The sequence below is a fragment of the Ammospiza caudacuta genome, chromosome 13 (assembly GCF_027887145.1).
Source record: "Ammospiza caudacuta isolate bAmmCau1 chromosome 13, bAmmCau1.pri, whole genome shotgun sequence".
Classification (NCBI taxonomy): Eukaryota; Metazoa; Chordata; class Aves; order Passeriformes; family Passerellidae; genus Ammospiza; species Ammospiza caudacuta.
Window position 1 is genome coordinate 17,366,986 of NC_080605.1, and position 23,964 is coordinate 17,390,949.

The following is a 23,964-nucleotide window of genomic DNA, read 5'->3' on the forward strand; positions in this document are numbered from 1 at the left end:
ATTTCTGCATTAAAGAGCAAAAATGATCAAAAACACCACTAAGGAATTGAGTAGCCGTTTTCACGGGGATACTTAGTTGACACATGCTCTGAAACTGTGTTATTAAAACTAGAACAGAAGATTATATGTTTCATTACCCAGAATTAGAATAAGAATGGACTGGTTTGTGCACAAAAGAGAGTGTCACTGAGAGGCTGTTCAATATAACAAAAAAAGAAAACCAAGTCTGTCATCTGATGATATCAGCACCAATATGCTGCACTGTCTTGAATAAAAAATTATCTGTATCAGCTACACTAAGTTGCACAAACTCACAAATAAACAAAACTCCTGTCTCACTTCCATACAGTGAATTTAGGCAGACTGATTTGGTTTGGTGTAACTGGTTAACAACAGAGGGAACACAGAGCAATACAAGTTAGTGAGAAGTACAACTACAACTGACCAGAAAGCCAGGCTGAAACAAAGTCCCAACTTCTGCTTTCAGGGGACTCTGAAAAGTAAGAAGTAACATGTTGCCAAGAGAGCAGATGAAGAAGCAAAATTAATGCACTGTTATAGAACTGGAATAACACTGAGTAAGACAAAGTGTGAGAGGTGAGTTGGGAGTAGTCCTTGGTTCCTACCAACATTATCTCCAGTTAAAGAGTCCAGAATTTCAGGGAAGGTGAATCGCTGTTTCTATGTTGACATCATTACTTAAATTCACTGGAAGATCAGATTCCAGGTTTTGGTTGTTACTACACTCCAGCCTGCTTTGTTCTGACAAGACCACCAGGAAATTTAGGGTTGAGTGTAAAGGTGCAGACCTGGCTCTCATATCTCCTCAGGTTTTATGTTACCTGATTTTTCAAGAATTACTCTCAATTTACAGTGATGAATGAATTAGTCTTTCTAATTAAAACTAGGCCTTTTTTCATTGAGTTCCCTCACTCTAAGACAGTCCACCCTGGTTCAAGAAAGACTATTATAGAGGCTGTGTACCAGTTCATGCCTCCCACAAGTGGGCTGGCAGCCATCTCACCTGTACTGACACACTGGTACAGGCACTAAAGAAATTTAAATGGTTTGTTATTTGGAAATCAGTATTACAAATGGATTTACTATTTTTAAAAATCACTCTAGCAACAACTAAAAAGAGTTAAATTCCTGACAATTCTGAAGTTGAGAATATTTAATGTCTAAAAAATTTAAAAGAATATAAAAACTTCAAATAATGTCTAATAACAAGATATTACAAGTTTCTAAGTTCTTTATGAAAAATTGTGTGAGTAATGCTTTGGAAGGGTACTTTTCCTGCAAATAAATGTAATGCAAATACCAAGTCCCATAAGACCAAGTTTATAGCCCTTACCCTAAAAAGCAGTCCTAATGATTAGCATAGCTAAGTATGTACTGTAATGCAGAGCCTGTTGCATATTCATTCACAGTGGGTATAATTCTCTTCTTAGAGACACAACCAAACCACCAGCAGCCCTTGTATGTAAATTGAGACTTCCACTAGCTTGTATTTAAAGGCATCTATAATAACAAATAATTAACATGTGCGATATATTTACACATTTTTTAAGTGCACAATGTATGATAAGGCACCATTAAACATATATTATTTTAAAATGTAAAATGTCTTAACAAAATAAATAAAAAAGAAAAATATTCCTTTAAAATTTAGTTTCCACACTTATAAAAGAAAAAATCTCCTGTGAATATATAAATCTTTCAAAAAGTGTGCCATTAGGAATTCCAGCTAACTTGGCACAGAATGAATTTCTGAATGACCACCAGACAAAATGAATTCTGCTTCTCCCTGGACTACATTCACTTTCTCCCATTTTGCCAAGATCAAAAAGCCCTTATTTTAGCTTTCCAGGCAAAGAGTAGCTAATCCTTGACTAGCTCATAATAATATCTTAGGCTGTGCTATGATATTCAAATACAACATATATTCATTTTCCTGAGTGAAATCCAACATAATTTACAAAGGCCCGAGAATCCTATAAGCACAACAAGAAGTCTCTCCTTAAAGAATGTCATCAGAAACAGCAGCACAGAACTGCCAATGACCTGATGGAGAAAGGGCCTCAGAGCAGGGGCACTGATTTCATCCCTGGCTATGCAGCCATACTCAAAACCCAACTGGAGACAGTCATGAGCAAATGAACTCTAGATGACCCAGGATTGAGCTGCAGGCTTGGAGTAGACAAGCCACAGAGATTGTCTGCACCACCACTATTCTGTATTTTCTTATAATTGTATGTATTTTTAAACACTTTCAGGGTATCATGGAGTTTTTGCTTGTAAGCCCAGAAAAACAGACTTGAAAGTACCTTGTGGTTTCAACCTCTCCATCCACACAAATAATTGCATTATGTAATCCTTTTCATGGATGGATCCAGCTCCATACTTTTTCTTATTAGTAAGGAATAATTCTTTTAGTTTTCTGAAATGTTATGTGTCCTTGCATAGTTTCAGAGTCATTATTAAATCATGCAGTGATTTTCCTTTTCTTGGGCAACCCTCATGAGCAGCCTGCTATGCACAGAGGGTTTGGGAGAGGCAAATACAGAGGTGCGAGCTGAGTCCATGATTAAAAGCAACAAAACTCAGTATTGCTTAACATATACCATTTATGCACCCAGATCCTAAACCCTGTATATTTGTAGGCTGGGTATCATTAATTCAATGCAATTTTTATAGAGCAAAGATTCAGGGAGAAAAATCAGCTTAAAAAATTAGCTTACTAATGTGCTGTAATACACTGTGATCACTCTGAATATCACATGCACTCTATGTGTAAACCACACTGAACATGTCAGATGGCTTCCTTTAAGAGAATCACTCAGATTAATCTGTTTCCTGTTGTCTTGCTGTTTATAGATTATTTATAACAGTTCTAATATATCTCACCCAGATGTAATAAATAAATACAATTAATAAAATAAATAAATAATATTAATTAAACTAATGAAACATATCCCAACCTCCTTTAATTTCAAGTTTCAAATCCCATATTCTACTACAACTTACAACATTCTTAGGTGCTCACACATTGTTATTTGTTGCTTAACAAAAGAAGCCACTGGAGCTCCACTTCACACTTCAGTTTCAACCCACATAAAAAATAAGGCCATAACCCAAAATCTCTAATACTGGGCTCTTTCCTGATGTTAAGGATATACAGGAATATAGAAAAAAAATGTGTGCCATTTGTTCCTGTTAGATGTACATCATGATTTCCTAAATCAGCTGCAATTTTGAAGGTTCCATGCACACAAGAACTCCCAAATGAGACTGACTTCTACATCCATGATCTACACTTTGTCTTTTTTTTCACCTTAGTTGGAAAGTCAGCAAACTGTCCAACAGGAATGCTTTGACACCTTCTTATTTTCTCTGACAACATGTCAAGTGGCAAAAAAGGCATTTGCAAACAAGAGGGAGAAGAATGTGCAAAGATTCTATTTTTGGTGCTATATTGGGAGGTACTCAATGTGTTCAGAGAAAGAAAAAGTTATCACCATTTTATCCTTGGACAAAGTTTTTTCCCCCTTCCCCAGTTAAGGCAAAATGGTATTGGCCATACTAAAGAGAACAGAATAGACTCATAAAGTTGAAAGAAGTAAAGTCACTTTTCAAAACAGCAGCCATTAAAATGTTCTGCCAACCCTAGAAAAGTCCTGTTCCGTGGTGTGTGATGCACTACAACAAACAAACATTACTTTGTTTTCCATATATTACTGTTGGTTTCATTATACTGTGGTATTTCAGCTTCTATTTCAAATGTTTCCTCTTGATGACAATTAATTGCATGTTATAAGATCCAAAGAAGGGCATTGAGGAAGACATTAATTTAGCATCAGAATCAAATGATCACAACTACTTGTTTGCTTCCAAAGACAGCATGGCACAAAGCAAAGTACATGGGGCTTTTCCCTAGCCTAGTTCTTCTCACAAAGTAATGCAAATCAATTATTAAAAAACCATGCTGCTTTCTTAATTTTCTCATGTTCTTCTCATTTCTAATTTTTAGATGGTCTCTGTATGCCAAGGACACCCTCCTCTTGTTTTGCAGTTCCTTTTTGACTTCACATCTTGGATAATTTTTGTGATAAGCTTCCTGTGGTATCCTGGTGCTTCCTCAGACCTACCAGGTGAGTGAGGAGCCACCACAGTCCCAGCCCCGGGGAATCCCTGATCTTGCCTGTCTCCCATCCAGGTCAGTGGTGCCACAAGCAATTCTCCTTTTCCTGCAGTAGCTGCTCACCATTTCCTGTCATCTGCTACTCTGTGAACCCACTGAGACACTTTTTTCATTTCCACTCACTGACTTTTTCCACGTTCTGATCATCCTCCCTTCTTAGGTTGGCGATAGACATCTTGCTACCTTGTTCCCTGCTTTTGCTTCAGTTACTGCTGCTAAAATATTCCTTTGCCTCCCCCATTTTTTCACACAACCAAGGCTTTGCACAGCCTTCTCCTTGCATTTGCCTTTGGTTCTTTATTCTTCACTCATGCCTTGTTTTCCCCCATTCTCTCATATAATTTTCATACCTTAGCCCAGGAATTCTCTCAATTTCTCCATTTATTAATTATTCTTGCCCATCATTCTTGTTCCTCTTCAAGAGCCAACACAGCCCCTCATGGCAATTTTTTGTTTGCAAATACTCAACTGCACTCATTTGGGGGAACTGTGTCAGTGGCTGTACAGTTCCCACAATTTGTATAGCCCTGGACTGATTGACTAAGCAGTCAATAACAAATCAATAGCCCAGCTATGACAGCAGTATTTTTGCTTTCTGGAACAGAATACTTTTGCTTTTAAGTCTATTCAGACTGAGAGATAATTCCTTCAAATAAAGTAGTGGAATCCAGAGCATCCATCAAATCCAAAGAAGTGTTCAAATGTGATGTATCTTGCTTGGAATGCCTCCCTTGCCTGCATTACTCTCTTGGGATGGGAAATAGGAGAAGGCAGCAAAACAATAAGAGTAATGAATAATCACATACTTAGCAAAACCATTAAGTTTAGAGCTTGAAATTTGTACAACAATCTGGATTTTGCTGCAATTTAATTTCATTGATATTACCACTGAAAGGCAAATGAAACTGGAAAAGATGTATTCCCAGAAAATCTATTATCAGAAACCCTAAAAGATTATCATAAATTTAGGCATTTCTATTTTTTACACAAGACTCAGAGGAACACTGCCTGCCCTGTCTAGTTACAATAAAGACCTGCTGGGCAAATGAAGGTCACTTGAATTTTTTAAAACTTAAAACTTTGTCTTCTGCTCACTCACAGGGAAATACACCAAAATCGTAACCAACTTTTCCTGGGTTTGACAATCACAAAAGTTCTCTTTAAGTTCTCTCTCTCACTATTGACTCACAAACCACGGCATCCCAAGGGACTGTGCCCTCTGAAACGAGGAGTGAGTAATCAGGAAAAAGATGTTTCCCCTCTTCAAAGTATCCACTAAAGCATTCATCCTTTCAAAACTTCCAAGCTACTATTTGTTTGGGCTGTAAATCTTACAGCAACAATATTGACAATGTTATTGTAAACACTGTACAATGTAAATGAAATTGTCAAAAATATAGACCAGGTCATGGAGACTTCTTCCAATATGGCACAGGGTGAGCTGGTCTCATTTCATCTCTCTGGGAACACAGGAACAGCAAAGCCCAGAAAGAACAGTTTGATTATTAGACCTGTCTCAAAATAAAAGACTTATACTCTTCTACAGCTTGGAAAGGGACTTTTTTTAATTCAATCAAGAGACCTTTGGAAAGAGTTGATACTATGAAGGAAGCCAACAGTTTCAGAGAACAAATATTTCAGTGTGCATCTGAAAAATTACTCACCAGCTCTGACTGCCATTTTGTTTACTGCTGTGGAAGGCTGCAAAATGTAGTTGTAATAAAGCAGACATTGAAGAGATGTATTAAAACACCTACTTATTGATGGATATATTCTTATATATCTTATTCTTATCAACTCAAGGAGCTGATTTGCTACTGTAAACAATAAGTGTCACTTTACAATAAAACAAAATAATTGATTTATCAAGAAGAAACCACAGGCTGTGATTATTAAGTAATGCACTGCTCGGCAATTAAAAAGTATTTGCTGCATTAATTATTGGAATTACTACACATGGGTAGTTTACAGTATTTCTTTATCTTTTCAACATTTTACTCTTCAAATACCAAATCCAAACAATCCAAATATTGCTGGCAATTGGAAAGCAGCGGACAACTCTCCAGTTACCATAGTCAGGTAAAAAAAATGTCTTGTCCTTAGGAGTCCAACATAATCACACACCTCTGCAGACCACACAAACCATAAACGTCTTTGAGCTCCAAAATATATCATTAGACAGTTTTTATGGAACTCTCAGTCAATACTAAACTGGTTAGCTGGCAAGTTCATAATCACCAGAGGTAATATTCACAGTTCAGGAGATGGGGTCAAGCAAGAGCTGGATGTACATGCGTGATTTCCTACTTTCATGATAAAAAGTGACAATCTTCAAAATACCCAGTATTGATATTTTAAAAAGGAATCTTCTCAGCCAGAAGAGTCTTTAGCTTCACATCACTTGAGCCACAGCAGGATTTTTGGTCAGAAATAAAATTTTGGAAATAATTCAGTGCTCAATACCAGCGACTTTTATTAACCATTATCACATTCAATAACCCTCTCCAACTTGTGCTCTGAGCAGTGCAACTCTCACATTCACATGAAAAATCAAGAAGGGAAAAACAACAAACACAGGACGATGAACAAAAGCCACAACTGTGGCAAAGCCAGACCGTACAACCACCACTGATCCCAGGTTACAGGGAATGGTTGTGAGGTGAGAACATCGAGTCTGAAACTCAGTAACAACTGGAGCTGGCTGGCTACAGAGCCAAGGTGTGAAGAGCTGCTCAGAGAATACCCTCATGGTGCTCCTTCCTACCAATAAATAAAATATTGAAAGGACACTCAACACTTTACCTTGAGAAGCACATCCTCCACAGCCCAAAGCCGCAGGAACACGACGTGGTGCTCATCAGCCTCCACAGAGAGCAGCCCTTACCTTTTTGGCGGCCCCGGCATCCTGCTCGGGGTTCTTTGCCACACCGTGGCTCCTGCCTCCTGCGGAGTCCATCACTGCTGCAAAGCGCGGCTTCCCATCACCATGAGCCCATTCCTCTTCACGGAATCACCAGTTCACAGCATCACTCATGGTGGAAGGGACCCGAGTGGGTCATCTGGTCCAACCACCCTGCTCTAGGGTCATCTTACAGCACATGGCGCGGGATTGCATCCAGGCCGTTCTTGAATACGTCCGGACTCGGGTCGCTCAAGGCCGGGGTCCTGTGGGAGAAGCTCCTCAGGCTCTGCAGCGATGGCCGGCGAAGGCCGCTGGTCAGTGAAGGCGCTGCCCGGCTCACTTGGCATTACCTTCACACGTTCCCCGTCTCTCAGGTAAGCCCAGCGGCCATGGGGCGGCATTTTTCCTCCAAGAAACGACACGGACGGCTCTAAAGTGGCGATGGCCGGCGGCTGCGTGTGGCCGCGCATCCCCGAGCCGCTTCAAAATTCCAACCACTGCTTCCACGTGAAGGGCAGGTGGCGGGAGTCCGCTGGCTTTCACATCCCCGAGTGGGCTGGCGAACCTGCAAAATGGCTGGGGGACAGCGGGAGAGGCATCGCCGTGCCCGGCGGGGAGCGGGGGCGAGAGGTGTCCCCGAGCCCCGCCGCGCTGCCCGGGCCGCCGCTCCTGGGGCGCTGCCGCCCGCTCGGCTCCCTCGGCGATGGCCATGGGCGGCGGGGCGGCCACGCGGCGCCGGGGGGGCGGAAGGTGCCAGCAGGGCCGCCCGAGGCCCCGCGCCCGCCTCTCCCCGTGGTGACCTTGGGCGAGCGGCGCGGCCCTCCCCGCCGAGCGCCCGCTCCGGCACCCACCCCTCCCGCCCGCCCCTGTATTTCTTCTTCTTTTTTTTTTTTTAATTATTATTTTTTATTTATTTATTTTGGCCGCGGAAAGAGTTTGAGGCGGGGGGGGGGAGGCGGGGGGGGGGGCGGGGGGAGGGAGGAGGAGGAGGGAGAGGAGGCCGCCGTCAGAGCGGCCCGGGGACTTTCCCGGAGGGAGGGCGCGGAGGGGACCCGTCCCGGTCCCGGTCCCCGCCCGGGGCGGGAGGCGGCGGCGGCGGGCGGGGTGTGAGGGGAGGGCGGGGGGCGCCGGCCCCGCCGCCGCGGGGGAGACGCGGCTCCCGGCGCTGTGCGCCCGAGCTGCTGCTGCTGCTGGTTACGCCAGCCCCGCCGCCTGCCTCTCCGCTCTCCTCGCCTCTGATTCTGCGCACAGCCAGCCCCAAAGCCTGTCATTCTGCAAAACACAGTTTACTCAACAGAGAGAGCGAGTGGGGGAGCGGGAGAGGTGGAGAGAGGGAGACGGCGCGGAGGAGCCCAGTCCCGCACCCCAGCATGGCTTCGGGGGACCTTTACGAGGTACCGGGGGCCGCGGGGCGGGCGGGCCGCGGGAGGGCGCCGGCCGGGGCGCCGCCGAGGGCAGCGGGGGCGCGTTCGGAGCCGCTCCGCCGAGCCCTCGTAGTTGCCGAAGAGCGGAGGAAATCGCCGAGGGAAGGGCTGGGGTGGGGGGAAAAGGGCTGCCGTGTGTGCCCGGGGGGGGGCAGGGAGGGATGGAGCGGCTCCCCTCCCTTCCCGCTGCCTCTCTCTTTCTCTTTCTCTCTCTACTTTCCATCGGGCTTGATCTTAGCAGGCCTTGCAAGAGGGAAGGAGGAAGGAGTGAAGGAGAGCGAGAGTTAGCGGTAGGATGGGGAGGCGATCGCGGTGTGATGAGCCCGGAGAGTGGAGAAAGTCCAGGTAAAGTCATAGGCGCTCTGGACGTGCTGAATGTGCAGATTAGTGCGAAAAAATGCGCCTTAGCGCTGCCGGGAGGCGCAGGGATGGAGGCGGCTCTGCGCCCGCTGTGCAAAGTGCAGGAGCCGGCGCCAGGTTGCTTCACCTCCTGCCCGGGGTGCTGCGGGGGTGGCGGGGGCGGCGGCCGGGCCGGGCCCCGGCTCCCCGCGGGCCGCAAAGTTTGGCGGGGGCCCCGCTCCGGGCGGCCCGGGCTGCGAGGTGGGGCGGGCGGCGGCCCCCGGCCCCCCAGCCCGGCGTGCGCTGCCCCCCGGCCGCGGCGGAGGCGACAGCGCCGGGGCAGCATCGGGCGACGGCCGCCGGATCGGGGGCAGGCAGGGAAAAAGGAGCCGGCGGGCTGTGGGTGAGACCCATCCGAATTTTGATCTCCGGCACCCAGTTCCAGTGACCCAAGTGAGAACGAGTCTAGCCACTCTTGCCACGCCAGAGAAGAAGAAGGGGGAAAGCTGAAATGAAAAATAAGACAGACTGGACATGGGTGTTTGAAATATCCAGTTCCAATAAGTGGAATCAGGGTGGAAGTGTTAAAAACACCAAACATGACTGGATGTCCTACACTTCTTGGTCTGGAGCACCTCCTCAGTCTCCACATTTCCTGGTGAAATGGCCGTTTGCATTGAGGTTCTCTGGAGTGCACAGTTTAAGACATAGGTCAGAAAACATCACCTTCCAGTTGGAGCTGTGTGTCAGTGATAGATACTGCTCAACCATCAGGGCGTGCTTGGGTGTAGAACTGCTGCTGTGGTTTGTTGGACGTGGTTGGACTTATTCTCTGTTTGATGATCTTGATGATCAACTATAGGGTCTCAAGTGCAAGCAGTGCAGGATCTGACAGGTTTCACGTAGACAGTTTTCACTTTGTCTTTCCAAGTCTTTAGCAGAGGTCACAGCTCTGGGATGACATTGCTCTGTTAGGATGGTGGTTTACTGTGTGTGACACAGACCTCCTCTGAAGTGAGCAGCACTTAAACTCTCCTGCGTGGTGTTAAATTATCGGAAGTACATGATGATCTGGATAGTGTCATTGACCTCCCCCCCCCCATCATTTTGCAGCATCTGTCATTTAATTTGTAATTTTAAGGATATTGTAAGTCAGCTCTGTTGCTGTTGTGACTCCAGAATAGCCAGTAGTTCTGTGAAGAACCATTTTGACCTAAAAAAGTTAGTGATACTCTTCTAGGATTAGTAGTTTCTCGGGTGCATAGAAGATCTTTGCCTGGTGTTGTCTGAGTTTTCTTTAGACATTTGGATTCGTTCTAGAAAGAAATGAAGCTGGTATGTCTTAGGCTAATGGTAGCCGTGATGGTTTAGCTCTGACTCATCATTAAAAAATTCTGCTCTTTTATGATCCTCGTGTTGTAAGATGATGACGTTTGGTAGTTGGATGTGGCAGTGTCACTGTGTGACATCAGGTGAGGTTGCTCAAGTGGTTACCTGGTGTGTTCTGTGAGGGAGCAGACCAAGAGCCCAGTTTGCAGGCAGTCTCTTTGCAGGCATCTGCATGGAGGAATGAATTTTTTGGTACTGTGGTTCAAAGCCTCTGAATCACTTCCTTTCTTTGTTACTCCCCTCGAAATACTTTTGCTTATCATTGTACAATATGGAAGGATTGTCTCCACCAGAAGAGGTAGGTGGAAGAAGTGTGGCTGTTCCTTTCTTGTTGTGTGAGGTGTTTGGAAAATGACCTCAAGTGGTCATAGTGTAAAATCTTCATCCACATGATGGACACTTGGCAAAAATGTGTGCAGGGCTTCATTTGCATTTTGTATCTTCACTGGGAAGTTCTCCATGACAGAGGTCAGAAGAAATGTCTAGAAAGCTGAAGAATTTGAATATCTAATAGGTAGCAATTGTGTAGATGGTAGTGGCTTCATTTAAAGATGACTCAGTTTTGCCTCCCTGCTTTTCCCCTTCCCAAAAAAGCAGCTGCATCCAGAGGATTTATTAGAAAGAAGCTCTTTGAGCTTGGATGTCCCACACCAGTTTGCAAGTGAGATGAAGTGCTTTGTGCCCTCAGAGCAGTCCAAGTTCTTGAACAAGTAAAACATTATGTGGACCACAAGATTACCATTAAACAGTTTCAGGATTTTACCTTGAAATAATTTGGGACTGTGGGTGTAAATAAATAATTTGGATCTTATGGTGACATTGCAAAGGTATAGTGCACTCTTGAGTCCCGTTTCGCTCATTAGTAATATCCAAAACTTTCAAGGATTCTTATTGAATTTCATCAAGTAAGACCAGTAATTAACTATGCAATTTGGAGAATGTAATACTGGCTGAAAAATTATTTTTAAAGCCAATCATGACATAGAAGCCCCGATAAAGCACATGAAAAAAGTGCAGGGTGTATATTGCTTGTATGAACTCATCATACTTTGGTGGTACCCAAGAAACTTTTAGAAATTTTGAAGTTTTGGAAGTAGATGTGCATATTTATCCTGTCAGTTCATTCATTTTCTACTGTCATGTCATCTTAAAAGGCTTTTCAACCTTTTAAACTTAAAGATAAACTCAATTACTGCCTTTATAATGAAGCAAAATAAGATCACAGACAAAATAACCTCAGTGTTTGGTTAGATAGGTGCCTTTTTCCAGTTAGAAATGGCTTTTAATCATCTGAAATGCCTCCTATTACATTTAGGTTAGGAGTGGGAAACAGGCACCAATTTATTCTAGAAGCAAAAGAACACCCATAGGAGTTCTGTGTTTCCTGGTAGTCAGTTCTAGACCTGTGTGGTAGAACCAAGACACTTTACAGCCAAAGATAATTATTCCATTATATGGTAAAATGTAGGTGTTAGTTGTGATGTTTTTAAGTCCATTTTTTCCTTTACCAGTAAAGGATGTTGTGTATGTTTTAGTGTAATTCTCAGGCTATATGAAATACTGGTTTGCCTTTGCTTGACTTCCATGTGCTTATGATTTCAAGCTTTTATGAGTGGGTGAAAATGTCATGGAATATTCCTTTTTTTTTTTCCTTGTTTTTCCTCTTAAGAGGTAACCTGTTAAATATTAAAGACCTGTGGTGCATGTTTCCTTAAAAATAATAATTTGAAAATAAAGGACTGACAAAAAGGGTCTTCAGAGTGGCCTTCAGTAAGGCTGCCCTGGTTTGCCTTGTGTTTTACAATCCACTGCTGGATGCATGGACAGGAAATACTCGTTCATTTCAGCATCAGACACAAAGGGAAATGTATTTACTTTTAAATACCAACTTTGTTGATTTCACAATAAAGTTTTCAGTAACTTGAAGTAACATTTTTCATTTTTCATGTACAATTCCATGTGCATTACCTGAACCCAGACAGTTATCTCACAGACTGTGGTATTTTAAGTCTATGAGATGGCTGTAGAGGGGGAAAAAAATTCCATATGAGCTGTGCCCCTAACTTTTTTCCCGAGCCTGGAGCATCCTTTTTACTGCAATAAAAGCCTCCTTTACTGATGAATATGTGAGCCAGTTATCAGTGTTACAGAGATGCTCTTTAAACACATTTCAGTACTTTTTTTAATTTAATATTTTGGGGGTTGGTATGCAGTGAACACCATTAGACTTTCAGGGGTGAAGCTGAAATCTAAAGTGGTATTTTACCATTGTGGCAGATTGTATTACACCTTTGATAAGTGATCTAAAGATTACACCCAGTTCTCTGAAGGGGACTTAACATGTACATGTTTCTGTATTACAATAATAAAACCAGTCTTTAAAGCTCAATAGTTATTGCATTAAAGGGAAGAATGACATTTTTAAAAATGGCATCTTCTCACTGAAGTGATGCAATGCCCATGGCTAGGAGCCTGTCCAGCACAGTGACACATTTCAATTCAATCTTAGCCTGTTTCGCCAGCAGTGTAAGAATGAGCTGCAGTTTATTTCAGCTCACGTGATCCACCAGAAAGATAAGATACTTCCAGATAATTGCAACATTTCCCATTTATACCTGCACTCAGGTACCAGCAAAGGCAAAACTTGAAGATAATAATGGCACTGTTTGGGCTGCTGAATCCCTATGGCATGTGGAGACATGCAGATGTGAGAGAACAGAGTTGAGCTTCTGGATGCAAGGTTTGGTTTGAGATGCAGGGTTCAGAAAATCATCTTTGCTTTACAAGGAAATGCAAGTTTTGTACCATTGTGCTTTCCATCTTGTATCTCTTTCAATGGAGTCACTTAGCAGAGATACATACTCAAACCTGCTTATTGAACTGAAAAGCAGAAATCAATTTCTTAATTATTTCACATATGTATTTTCTAAAAGGTGACTTGGAAGAAGTTGGTGTATTTTAGTAAAGATTATTTCTCAGATCAGCCTCTGTATTGATACAATTGCTCTGTGGTGAAGGAATAGGACTGACTTCCCAAGCAGAAAACAGTGGCTTGAAGTAGGATTTGGGGAACAGTTAAGCACCTCCTCCTGTACACTGGCAAGCTGTGGATGCAATGCTGATTTCAGTAATACTGAGCTGGCACTCACAAGCTCTAAGGTTTGGCTGTCTGTAAGTAACACCTTTTCAATTTTTTTAGTGGAAAAGCTTTACTAACAACTATTTTGAAGAATCAGCTATTTATCAATGCATTATCAATGATCTGTTCTCAAAATCAGTGTTTAGAAGACAAATGTCCTCAAAATCAAGTAACCTCCAAGCAGTATTAACTTCAGTAGGTAGAAATCCAGAAATTTTGTTGCCTGATGAAAGTTTTCAGGACTCTGTTCCAAATGTGGTGTGATTTGCAGTGCAGACTCTATTCCTCAATCCTAAACTGGGCAATCATCTGAGGTACAAATTGAGGTATAAAGATGGCAACAAAGAGTTAACCAGAGGTCCCCTCTGCCCATGTCATGGCACTTCTCTAAATTGAAGTTACCAAGCAAGGTTCAAGAGCAGACCTGGATAACTCTGGCAATATTCATTGTCTTACTAAGAAACTCCAGTTTAGAGCTGCATATGGAACATTGCAGTGCCCATGACTCTCTTATTTGCCTACATCATCACTGCTGCCACAAGCCCAACTTCCTCATTACACTGTAAACTGCTGAGCATATTTTGGGACACCCAAAACCAATTGATTTCTTGTTACAATCTTGATAAAGTGTTTTATCAGGCTCAAGTGTAGCTTGCTTCAAGGTACAAGTCTTTGGTGTGCTGCTGCTTGGGAGGGACACTGAAATACACCCTTGTCACTCTTCAAAGCCTGAACATTTGAAGTGAAGGTACCTCCAAAGCCACTGAACTGAACAGGCTTCCTTCCCTTCAGTGTCCAGGTTCAGTGCCCATAACTATCCAAACATTCAAATTGCATCATTTTTTGTAACACTTCCTGAATGACAAATACAGTGCTTTATTTTGGGCTGGTCTTTGATTGAATATTAAAGTCCAGCAATAAACTCATTGCTTAGTAATTGCTTCTGAAAGTTAAAATATTTTGAGAGAGACAGCTCAAATAATGGCAAAATTTAAATGTGGTCTAATATTGAAGGAAATGGGCTAATTATTTTTTTTAAATCAATGGAGTGATTGTGATGGCCAGCTATGTTGTAAATAGCATTTCTTTGTCCATTCATTTGACTTCTAGCATTAGTACAGTTTCTTGGCTCTGTACATTTTCATCAGTGCAATCCCCTTTTGTTGTTCCTTCTTATCCATATATTTTTCAGATCGTTTTTGCAGCACATTTTATGTCACTGGCATCCTGACACTGGCAAAAAAAATTATTAAATAGTTAACTGTTTCTTGTATTCAAACTATTAGAACAATATAATTAAAGTCAAATGTTTGTAATGTACATTCATGCAAATACAAATATTTTGGTTTTGACAAAAGGAAATTCATCCTTTCTGCCTGTTGAATTACAATGCCACACTCTTTGTTTAGTATTAAAATTTTACATTGGTAATATTGCAACACTAAAAGAAATACACTTGAGTCTGTTTTCTTCTATTACACAGAACAAATGTAGATTACAGTACTATTTCAATACTATCTCATTACAAGTCCTGATATAAAACATTGCTGCAAATTTATTGGGTCTCTAAAGACTTTCACAAGAAATTGATATGATTGACCTGTGTAGAAAAGAATGATTCTTCTCATGCCTCACCAAAAAGAGGAATTAGGCTGACTCTTGCAAAATGGTAAAGGGTAGTATGAGCAGGAGACTGCAACAAAACACTAAAACAAAACCATCATTTTAAAACATCTGTCAGAAAGACACTTCTGTCTGAAAATAGCAGTTCCCCTACTTGAGCTTTCCTAGATGTCTCATAGAATATCCAGAAAATTTGCACCCCATTCCTTCAGGGAAGCAAACCAGAAACAATGATGATATTTTCTTCCTTCAGGTTCTTCAATGCATTTATTTAGATTTTGTTGGGGTTTGGTGAAATCATCTTATATTAATCACTTATATGTGCTCATACCAAATGGATTAAGGAGGAATACGAGGAACTGCACAGTGCTGAGAGCCATTGCATACAGATTAGTAGCACCTGTCAAAAGAAAGAGACGAATAGAAGAAAAGAAATAGAATTAGCAAATACACGTGAGCATGTCTTGGTTTGGACAAGAGTTAACATTTTTATAGGACATCTCACAGATCTTAGGGTCAATATTTAGAGAAGAATGACTCTGGCTGGTGTAAAGGGTTTTTCAAAAAACCTTCTTCTACAATCCCACAGGAGCAGCTGGTAACAAAACCAAACTATGGTCCAGAAGGTTTAGTCATCTCTTAGACCACCTGGCTTACAGAGAGGTGTCTGTGAAAAGAGGTTTAAACACTGCTATTGGGACCTGTGTTGTATAACAGAGCCATCAATTACTTGAAAATAATCACATTTACTCCTGATAATTTATAGATTATTATTATTATAATTGTCAAGACAAAAGTTGGCAGTGAAGAGCTGAATGACAGCAACTGAAATTCAGTGCTTACAAATGCAAGCTAATGATCAAAGGAAAAATAATCCTGACTATTCATGCATAAAAATGAGCCCTGAAGAAGATGTTACTGTTCTGGAGAAATCTTGGAATCATTATGGAAGGTTTCTGGGTGTGTCCATGTTAGTATTTTAATTTGGATCACGTGCATGCTTTTGAAGTGAATCTCCCTGTGATCCCCGGTTACCACACCCGTGCTTGCATCACAGCGCTGTCCTGGAGAGCAGTGACCACACTCCCTTCCAGTGAAACCAAACCAGAAAATGTGTTTCAGCTCCTAATGGGTGTCCAGTCCATAGGGACCAGACTTCTGGCAAACAGAAGTTTACATGTTATTAAAAAAGCAATTGAGAATGAAAGGGAAGATGATGATCCTTGTGTCCCTGGGGAACATGGGGCTTCCACCTCTGCAGTAGTGCACCCACTGCCAGGAGACACAGAACCAGAAGTGATGCAGAGAAAGGCCATCAGGGGATGGAGTGGCTGTCACTGAAATGACACCTTATGAAAACTTTCTGGCTGGGTAAAGAAGTGATTGAATGGTATAGAAAAGACAGATGGGGGATATTCAGTTAAATCAGAGATGAATGCTATTTGTCATTGCACAAGAAAAGATATGCAGCAAAGGAAATAATTAGGCAAGTGATGGAGACAAGGGAAGTACTTTACAATATTTAAATATTGGAACTCTTTGCCATGGGATGTTGTGGAAATCAGAATTGTAAAAGGTTTCAAAGAATGGTAAAACAGGCTCTTGGCAGATTGATCCCTTTATACTTTTCAGCACAAACCAATCTTTAAACTGCTAATCATGAGAAGCTGTGAGGGCAGAGCAAGGGCAGCACTTACTCTATAGATGCTGTTTCCTAAGCATCCAATACTAATTTCTGTTTGAATATACAACACGTTGAGCTAAGTGGACCTTTAGTCTGACCTCGTATGGCAGTTCTTAGTTTTGTACTTACTACGGTCATTAAACAAACATAGTTATTGACTAAGGTGTTGATATGGTCTGCAGAGATCACAAACACACTTACAAGCTGTATCCCAGTATTCTAACTCCTAACCCTTGTGAATTAATATCTTTGCAAAGCAAAAGACAAAACAGAATAGTTTGGTTTGGTTTCTACTTTAGAGCCCTCACAATCTAGATTTAGAATCATAGAACCATTAAGTTTGGAAAAGCCTTCTAAGACCATTGAGTCCAACCATTAACCCAGCACCACCATCTTCACCTCTAAGTTGTGATCCCAAGTACTTTTTGAACACCTCCAAGGATGGTGATTCCACCACTGCCCAGGGCAGCCTATTCCAGACTTCTAACAAGCTGGACTGTGTGGTACAAACCAACAAAAGAGAAGAAGAGAGGAGGTGATAAAGTAACATCAAATCAAACTTATGTAATAAAAATGAAGTTTTGGCTCCTTGTTAAGCTCTGCTTAATAACTGGGGCTAAAGGGTTAAAGATAAACTAGAAAACATTCCGGTAAATGCATGGCATGAGGCAAATGATTGAGTCAGTGTTGCTGGAAAGTCACATTAATGGAATAATATGTTTCTGATGAACAAAACAAGGTTTCTCCTATGAGAAAAGCATTTCAGTATCTAAAAGGGTTTATCCACAGCTTTCCCACATTTATGGTTTTGGATGGGATTCATAGACTTCCTTAATACTGTACAGAATTGTCAGTCTGCCTAACCTCAATATACATCAAAAAGCCACTAACTTTTAATTAACTTTTAACAAACTCATCAAGTGGTTATTCTGTTGTTAGGGTTTTTTCCAGAAATGGTGATTATTAATATACTGATATATAAACAGTCTCATTTCTAACTGACCAGCCTGACCTGTCAAATTCTTTCACACATGTACAATGAACTTTTTTGTGACATCACTTGGCAATCACTGCAACAAAGGAAAGAGCATTGCTCATGTATCTTATTATTCTTAGTAATATGAGAGATCTTAAAATAAAGTGTGACGTTGCATAATTTTTTTAAAGACTACTTTGTGAAATTTGTTTGACTCTGCTAATGTACTTGCCTTTAAATATTACGCAGTTGAAATCTGCTCTCCTATTTTTCATTTTTTTGAGAAGGGACAATTTTGCAAAATATGAAATTACATTAATGCACCCAATGAATTTGTGATAAGTTGCAGGTATTTTAGCATAGGAAATCTGACAGGAAAGGTGCTGGAGAAATGCTGGGTTCACATGGAAGGAAAAGGCACAGTAATGCTTACAGGGCTTGTAAATGGGTTCTGAGAGAAACTGCAAAGATGTTGATCACAAAGTGTTTTGGTGATTAATGTAAGGGAGGAATAGCAGACTGCAAATGGAAATGCATGAATTTAGGATGACACAGCACGGGAAGACCTTGGTTGATGTGAAGTGACTGAATTTATCTCTACATAAGCAGAGGAAGTAGGAAACTTAAGTTCAGCAATGGTGCAACATAGCAAAGTTTCAAATGAAACAGGAATATGACTCACATATTAAAAGCTATACAGGGAAGAGGAGGGAAACTTTAGATCTCAAATTAAGTACCAGGAATTAGAGGGAAAACTACATTTATGTTCAAAAATTACTTCACATGATTCCAGAGGAAATAACCTGAAAGTTCTTGAAGGAATGATAAATACTGGCTGAGGAAGGGCAAGAACTTTGTGATTTGTCTGCAGTAACTGGAAGCAAGAGTCTGTAATAGAGTCCAGGTGCATAAACTCAAGCTTTCCACAATCTGAAAATTGAGAAAGTTGAGAAAAAACTTGTGCTATTGTGTTCAGTAAATATTAGCACTGCTTCATCATTTTCTGCTGTGCTGACAAGTGAGAACCAATGTACTGTACTACAACAGTCAGAAAGGACATGGTAGAGATGATGAAGAACTTGACTGTGTTGCATTCATGTGGTCACTATTACAGACCATGTGCTGCTGTTTGCTGCAGATTAATACATGCAGTGTTTGTACAGTCAGCAAAATGCATCGTGGTATGGAAACAGTGATAAAAGTGACAGGAAACTGAAAGAAGCAATGAAAAAGAAATTATTTCTGGGGGTGTGTTTTTGTGTGTGGTTTTTAGGGTATTTTGTTTGTTTCATTTTTTACAGTGGAACATCAAAATAACCACTTCTCTGTCTTTGTGTAGAAAAACAGTGTGAAATAGGTAATTAAACAGACAGGCAGTTCAGGTAGCAAAATTCAATAAGACTGAATGTTCCTCTAACTTACCTTTATGGTCTGTTAATGTCTGATGTGCAGTAGAAGCCATAATCATCTGTGCACTGATGATACACAGAAGGTGTAACAGAAACACCAGAGAAAGTTGTGCTTGATAATCTGTTCTAACATCTACCAATGAAATAGCTTCTCTTTCCCCCTACACACAGAGAAACCCTCAGGTTTCTTAAGAAAAGGAAAAGAGTGAGGTCCTTGGCCAGCTTTTTTAGCCTTCCCAGTGCTGCATTTTATTTGTCTCTTGGTGTCAAAAATGGTGATTGTCAATTAACTGTGGGAAATGTGGCTCTCTCAGAGGAAAATATTTGAGTATCAATGTGCTGAGCAACACTTTCAGAGCCCATGTGATTTGGATCAGCTCCTTCCTGTACTTTTTGCAGGTTTAGGACCTTGTGCAGCATTCTGGACACAAAACTGATATGTTAGTGCTGACAGGGAAGCTGAAGTGTAAATACACCATCAGAGTACACAGCAAGCCTGTGTGGCCTGGTGGAGCTCAGGAGCACCAGAGAGCTCTGCTCCTCCTCTGGCCTCACTCAGATTGGAGGCCATTGGAAGGAGACTTTTCACCAGCAGCAAATTCCATTGCCTGTCCTATGCATAGCATCAGGTGATGGGTTAAAGCAGGAGTGCCAAGGTGGCCTTGTCATCTCTCCCTGCTGACTAAGGCCTGTGTGAACAGTCTGTTGTATGGCATTTATCAAATGGATCAAGATAATAAAAATTACAAGCTCCAAGGAAGACACCCCTTTTTTTTCATTGTACATATCCCAAGCTTTGCATTATTATTCTCATCAATCTTTTGTTACACTGAGAATGGGCTGTCATTGAAGAGCAGCATGGCTCAACATGTGGACTACCAGTTACAGTTCATAATCTCCTATGAGCTGCCTCCTGCTGCCTCAGGAAGCATTAAGAAATTGCCAGAACTGATGGAAGACTATTCTTTCTCCCAGCTGAATAGCATCTCCCCAGCTTTGTCATGGGCACCACAAAGGATGACAGATCTTTTTCCTGCATTGTTTGACCATGCTGTGCTTTGGCTTTCTGACATGACATCACTGAGTATTTCTGTGAGTGCCTCTCGGAAGCGTATCAGGTATTGCAGGGGCACAGGGTGACCACTTACTGACAAGCTGTTGTGGGCTGTGATTCAAATTGTTCTGCAACTGTGCTGCTGTTAGTTTTTGTGCTTCATCCACTCATGTCAAACACCACTGACAACCTGCTCTGTTTGGAGGCAGGTCTCCTTTTAACATGAACTGAACCTTCTGTTTGTACCATAAATGATGCAATTTCCTCCCCTGCTATTAACTGCTACTCTTGTAGCCTATTTAGTTTACAGGGAAAAGAAGTCTTGCTTACTGATCAATAAGAGATGTAGTTTACATATAGTTTTTATTTTGGATATGCAGTTTGCATTGCTGGTATATCTTAGCTTACACAACCTTGATTTTCTACAGTCCATTTGAAGATTTGTGTCCAAAGGTCAGGTTACAAACCAAGGACAATATTTTTTAAAGTTTTGCTACAAGGCAGAATTCCTTTATTTACCTGAAATAAATTCTGCTTTAATATAACTTTTCTAAGATGTCCAGATTAATTCTAGGATTTTGTGGAGCACAGAACAGCTTTAACATAACTTTTTTTAAACATCTTTCTTACTTCATGTCCATCTGCTGTTGCTCCTGTTAACCACCAAAAGGCAGCCATTCCACAATAACTAGCATCTTAAAAGTTGCAGTGTAATGGCAGTTGATCTTTCCAAGTGCTGGGTTAGGCACCAAGGATGTTGTTTAGTGCTGAGAAACCACCAAGGTATGTTTTGGATGTACACTTAAATACGTACACATTCTCAGGCATTGAGGGGATATCTGGGGATTGCCTACAGATATTTAGTAGTTGATATATCACTTATTCAAGATTTGGAAAGTACTTGAGAAGTAAGCCTCAGGGTTAGCAGAGGAGCTGTGTGATAAGCCTTAGATCTCACAGATGAGCTGATAGCAAGACCTACCTTTTCATTCCCCCTCTGATTATACAGCAGTGCAGTAAGGCTTTGCAGAGACAGATACAGCCTAACTGAGGGAGGCAGAGCATGAACCAAGGCTGGTTTACAGCCAGTTTCGAGGCTTTTTTTTTTTTCTTTTGAAGTGACTAGTCTGCAGCTCCATTTCTGAGAAGGGTACTTGAACGTGTGACTCAAACAGAGACATCTCAGAACGGGGTGAAGCGGTGACTGCAGCCCTTGTGGGACAGAAAGTGCTGAGTGCTCAGAGCACCTTCCCCTCTGCAAACATGGCAGCGGCTGCTTTCGATCTGTGGCTTCTCGCTGCTGTTGTGTGAGGGAATCACACTCTGAGTTTCGAGAGCCACAACAGAGAGTAAGTAAAGCTGTGGCTCATCTAGGACTGGGTGTTATTTTAATGAGCTTAATAAATCCTATATAGGACTGAAAGTTTCTCTGGAGTTCTCAGTCCTGCAAAGCAGCGCTCTCAGCCTGACCTTTGAGCTTTGTACGCTGCAGAGCTCTGAAAAGCTGCTCCAGTTCTACTCTGCACCAATTTCAGCAACATCAGCAACCCCAGTGGAAGTAGCTCACCCACTTTAGCAGCTGTTCTTGGCATCAAGTTGATCAGACATTGTACTGCAAAGGGCTTCCACAGCTCACCATAGTCACAGACACTCCCTGAAGTCCAGGAGATCCACGCTCATGTAAAAACAAAATTATTTGCTTTATGTAAGAAGTACAGAAGATAAGGAGTTGGAATTTTGTTAACCAAACTCATCACATGATTAAAGCTGAAATCTTAATGAATGTTAATATTGTTCTTGTAAAGCATGAATGGCAAGGATTCATTCCATGTATAGTATGGACACTGACCTTCAAAAGGAAAAATTCATTGCAGCAGCTTTTATCTCACTTTTGGCAAAGCAGGGTGATGAACTAGTATAATTTTTTTTTTAAAGTACTATCACAGTTGTTTTCTGGCTACGTTACAATTTCATTAATGGATGTGTATTGTAAGTTATCTATCCTTGGACAGTCTACTTTGGAACAGTCAAACTAAAAAATCACTTTTATAAAATTATTTCAGTGTGGTTTAATACCAAATGCTGAGAAATATGGTAGCTATACCAAGAAAATTAAAAGCCCTAGGGCTAAATATTTTTATAAAGGTCACTTAAAAACAGAACTTCAACCAACTAAGTTGACCTTGGTTGTTACAGTGCTGGAGAGCTTTAGTTTTGCACAACTATAACACTGTTTGAATTACTTATCAGAATCTGCCAGTGGTGTAAGGCTGTGACTTCTAATAAAAAGTCTGCAAATTTTGATTGAGATGATTAGGGAAATGTCCAACATGCCATTGAAAAGGTTTTCAGGTAACTAAAACCAAAAGATACCTGAGGGTTTGGCCCTTAGGTGAAAATATTCACAATTTTCCAGAACGTTCCTGGAGCAAAAGGTTGTGTCTCTATTCCAGGAGAAGGATGGCATCCCAGAACACAACAGGATTGCTGCATCATTCCTTATGGTAGATCTGTGCTGCTCATCTTTGTGTGAGTGTAGCACAGACAAGCAGTAAATCTCCCATGTGGACAAGGCAGTCACTTCACCAGCAGGGATGTACAGTTTGGGCAATCCACACGGCCACTTCCAGATCATTCCTAATCCCAAACCTTCTGAAGGTTCTTTTCTGAAGGCTCTGTAAGGAACTTCTCCAATCCCTGCTCTTTCCATGCCTTCCCTCTGTGGTGCCAGGGCATTTCCCTGGGTGTGGTTGGCCTTGTCTTTGGGAGGTTCCTGGCAGCCCTGCCCTGCCCATCTGCAGCTCCCTGGCACCCCCTGCCTCTCTCTGTGCCCCCGTGCACAGGGGGGCCTGGAGGATGACACAGGCTGGCACAGCTGACCCCACAGAGAACTTGGCATCAAAATTAAACTCAGGGTGTATTTTTGAATGTCATGTAGGCTCCAAACGTGCTGCAAGGACAGGGAAGTGTTGCTGATGTCCTCCCTCTGTCTCCTCACACTTGGCTGTGCTGGACCAGGGAGCTCATGTGCCACTGATGGAAACACTCACTGCATTTACCCCGTGGAGTTCCCTGATGAGGCACAACTGGGTTATTTCAGTGGAAATTGATTCACTAGTCATGAATTTCATTGGAGAAAACCATGTAATTTTTGCTTTACTGTCTGCTCTGAAGTGGCAGCAGCTCTTTTACATACCCCAACAGGCTCAGCAAACTATTTAGTCAGTTTGAGATTGAGAAGAAAACACTGTTACATCTTCATTTCCCAAATGCAGCTGATGGTGAATCACTTGTGCCTAGCGAATGGTCTGTCAGGTCAGCAAAACCAACACCTTTCTTATTTTTGGGCAGATATCTCCAAAAGACACTAATTCTTTGGATAAAAAATGTGAATGTACTTTACTATGGTAGAAAATACATGAGACACTAACTCAAGTTATTTAACTCCTTACACTTTATGAATGTTTCGTGTGTCTGCTTTCAGAACACTCCTAGAATGTTCTGTTTCAGTTTGTTTAATTGGTATTTTTGAATTCATGGCATACAATTTTTCATAACCCAAACACTGAAATTATTTTCTTCAGGTAAATTGTTAATTTTTTATAGTTGTGCATCTTTCATAGATTACTTCTTTTTAAGCTTTTGCACTTAGGTAGTATTATGGCTACAAATGAATCCAAATATATATTTAGCACTTGAACTTTTTGCAGACAAACAAGGCTGTTTTCCTGTTTCCAGCAGGGTACAGATCTGTGCAGATGTAAAGCTGTTTGTAGACAGATGTGGGTAATTATACAGTTGTTTGCAGTGATCCAATATAGCAC

General features: G+C 41.6%; 1 protein-coding gene across 1 annotated transcript in view; it reads left to right on the top strand.

Moving 5' to 3' along the window:
- Positions 1–8,352: 8,352 nt before the first annotated feature.
- Positions 8,353–23,964, top strand: part of CDYL2 (chromodomain Y like 2) — a 59,050-nt gene continuing 43,438 nt past the window's right edge. Inside the window, exon 1 of the mRNA XM_058813484.1 lies at positions 8,353–8,497. Within this exon, the coding sequence (XP_058669467.1) occupies positions 8,474–8,497 (24 nt within the window). The 5' untranslated portion in view covers positions 8,353–8,473. The remainder of the gene's footprint in view (positions 8,498–23,964) is intronic.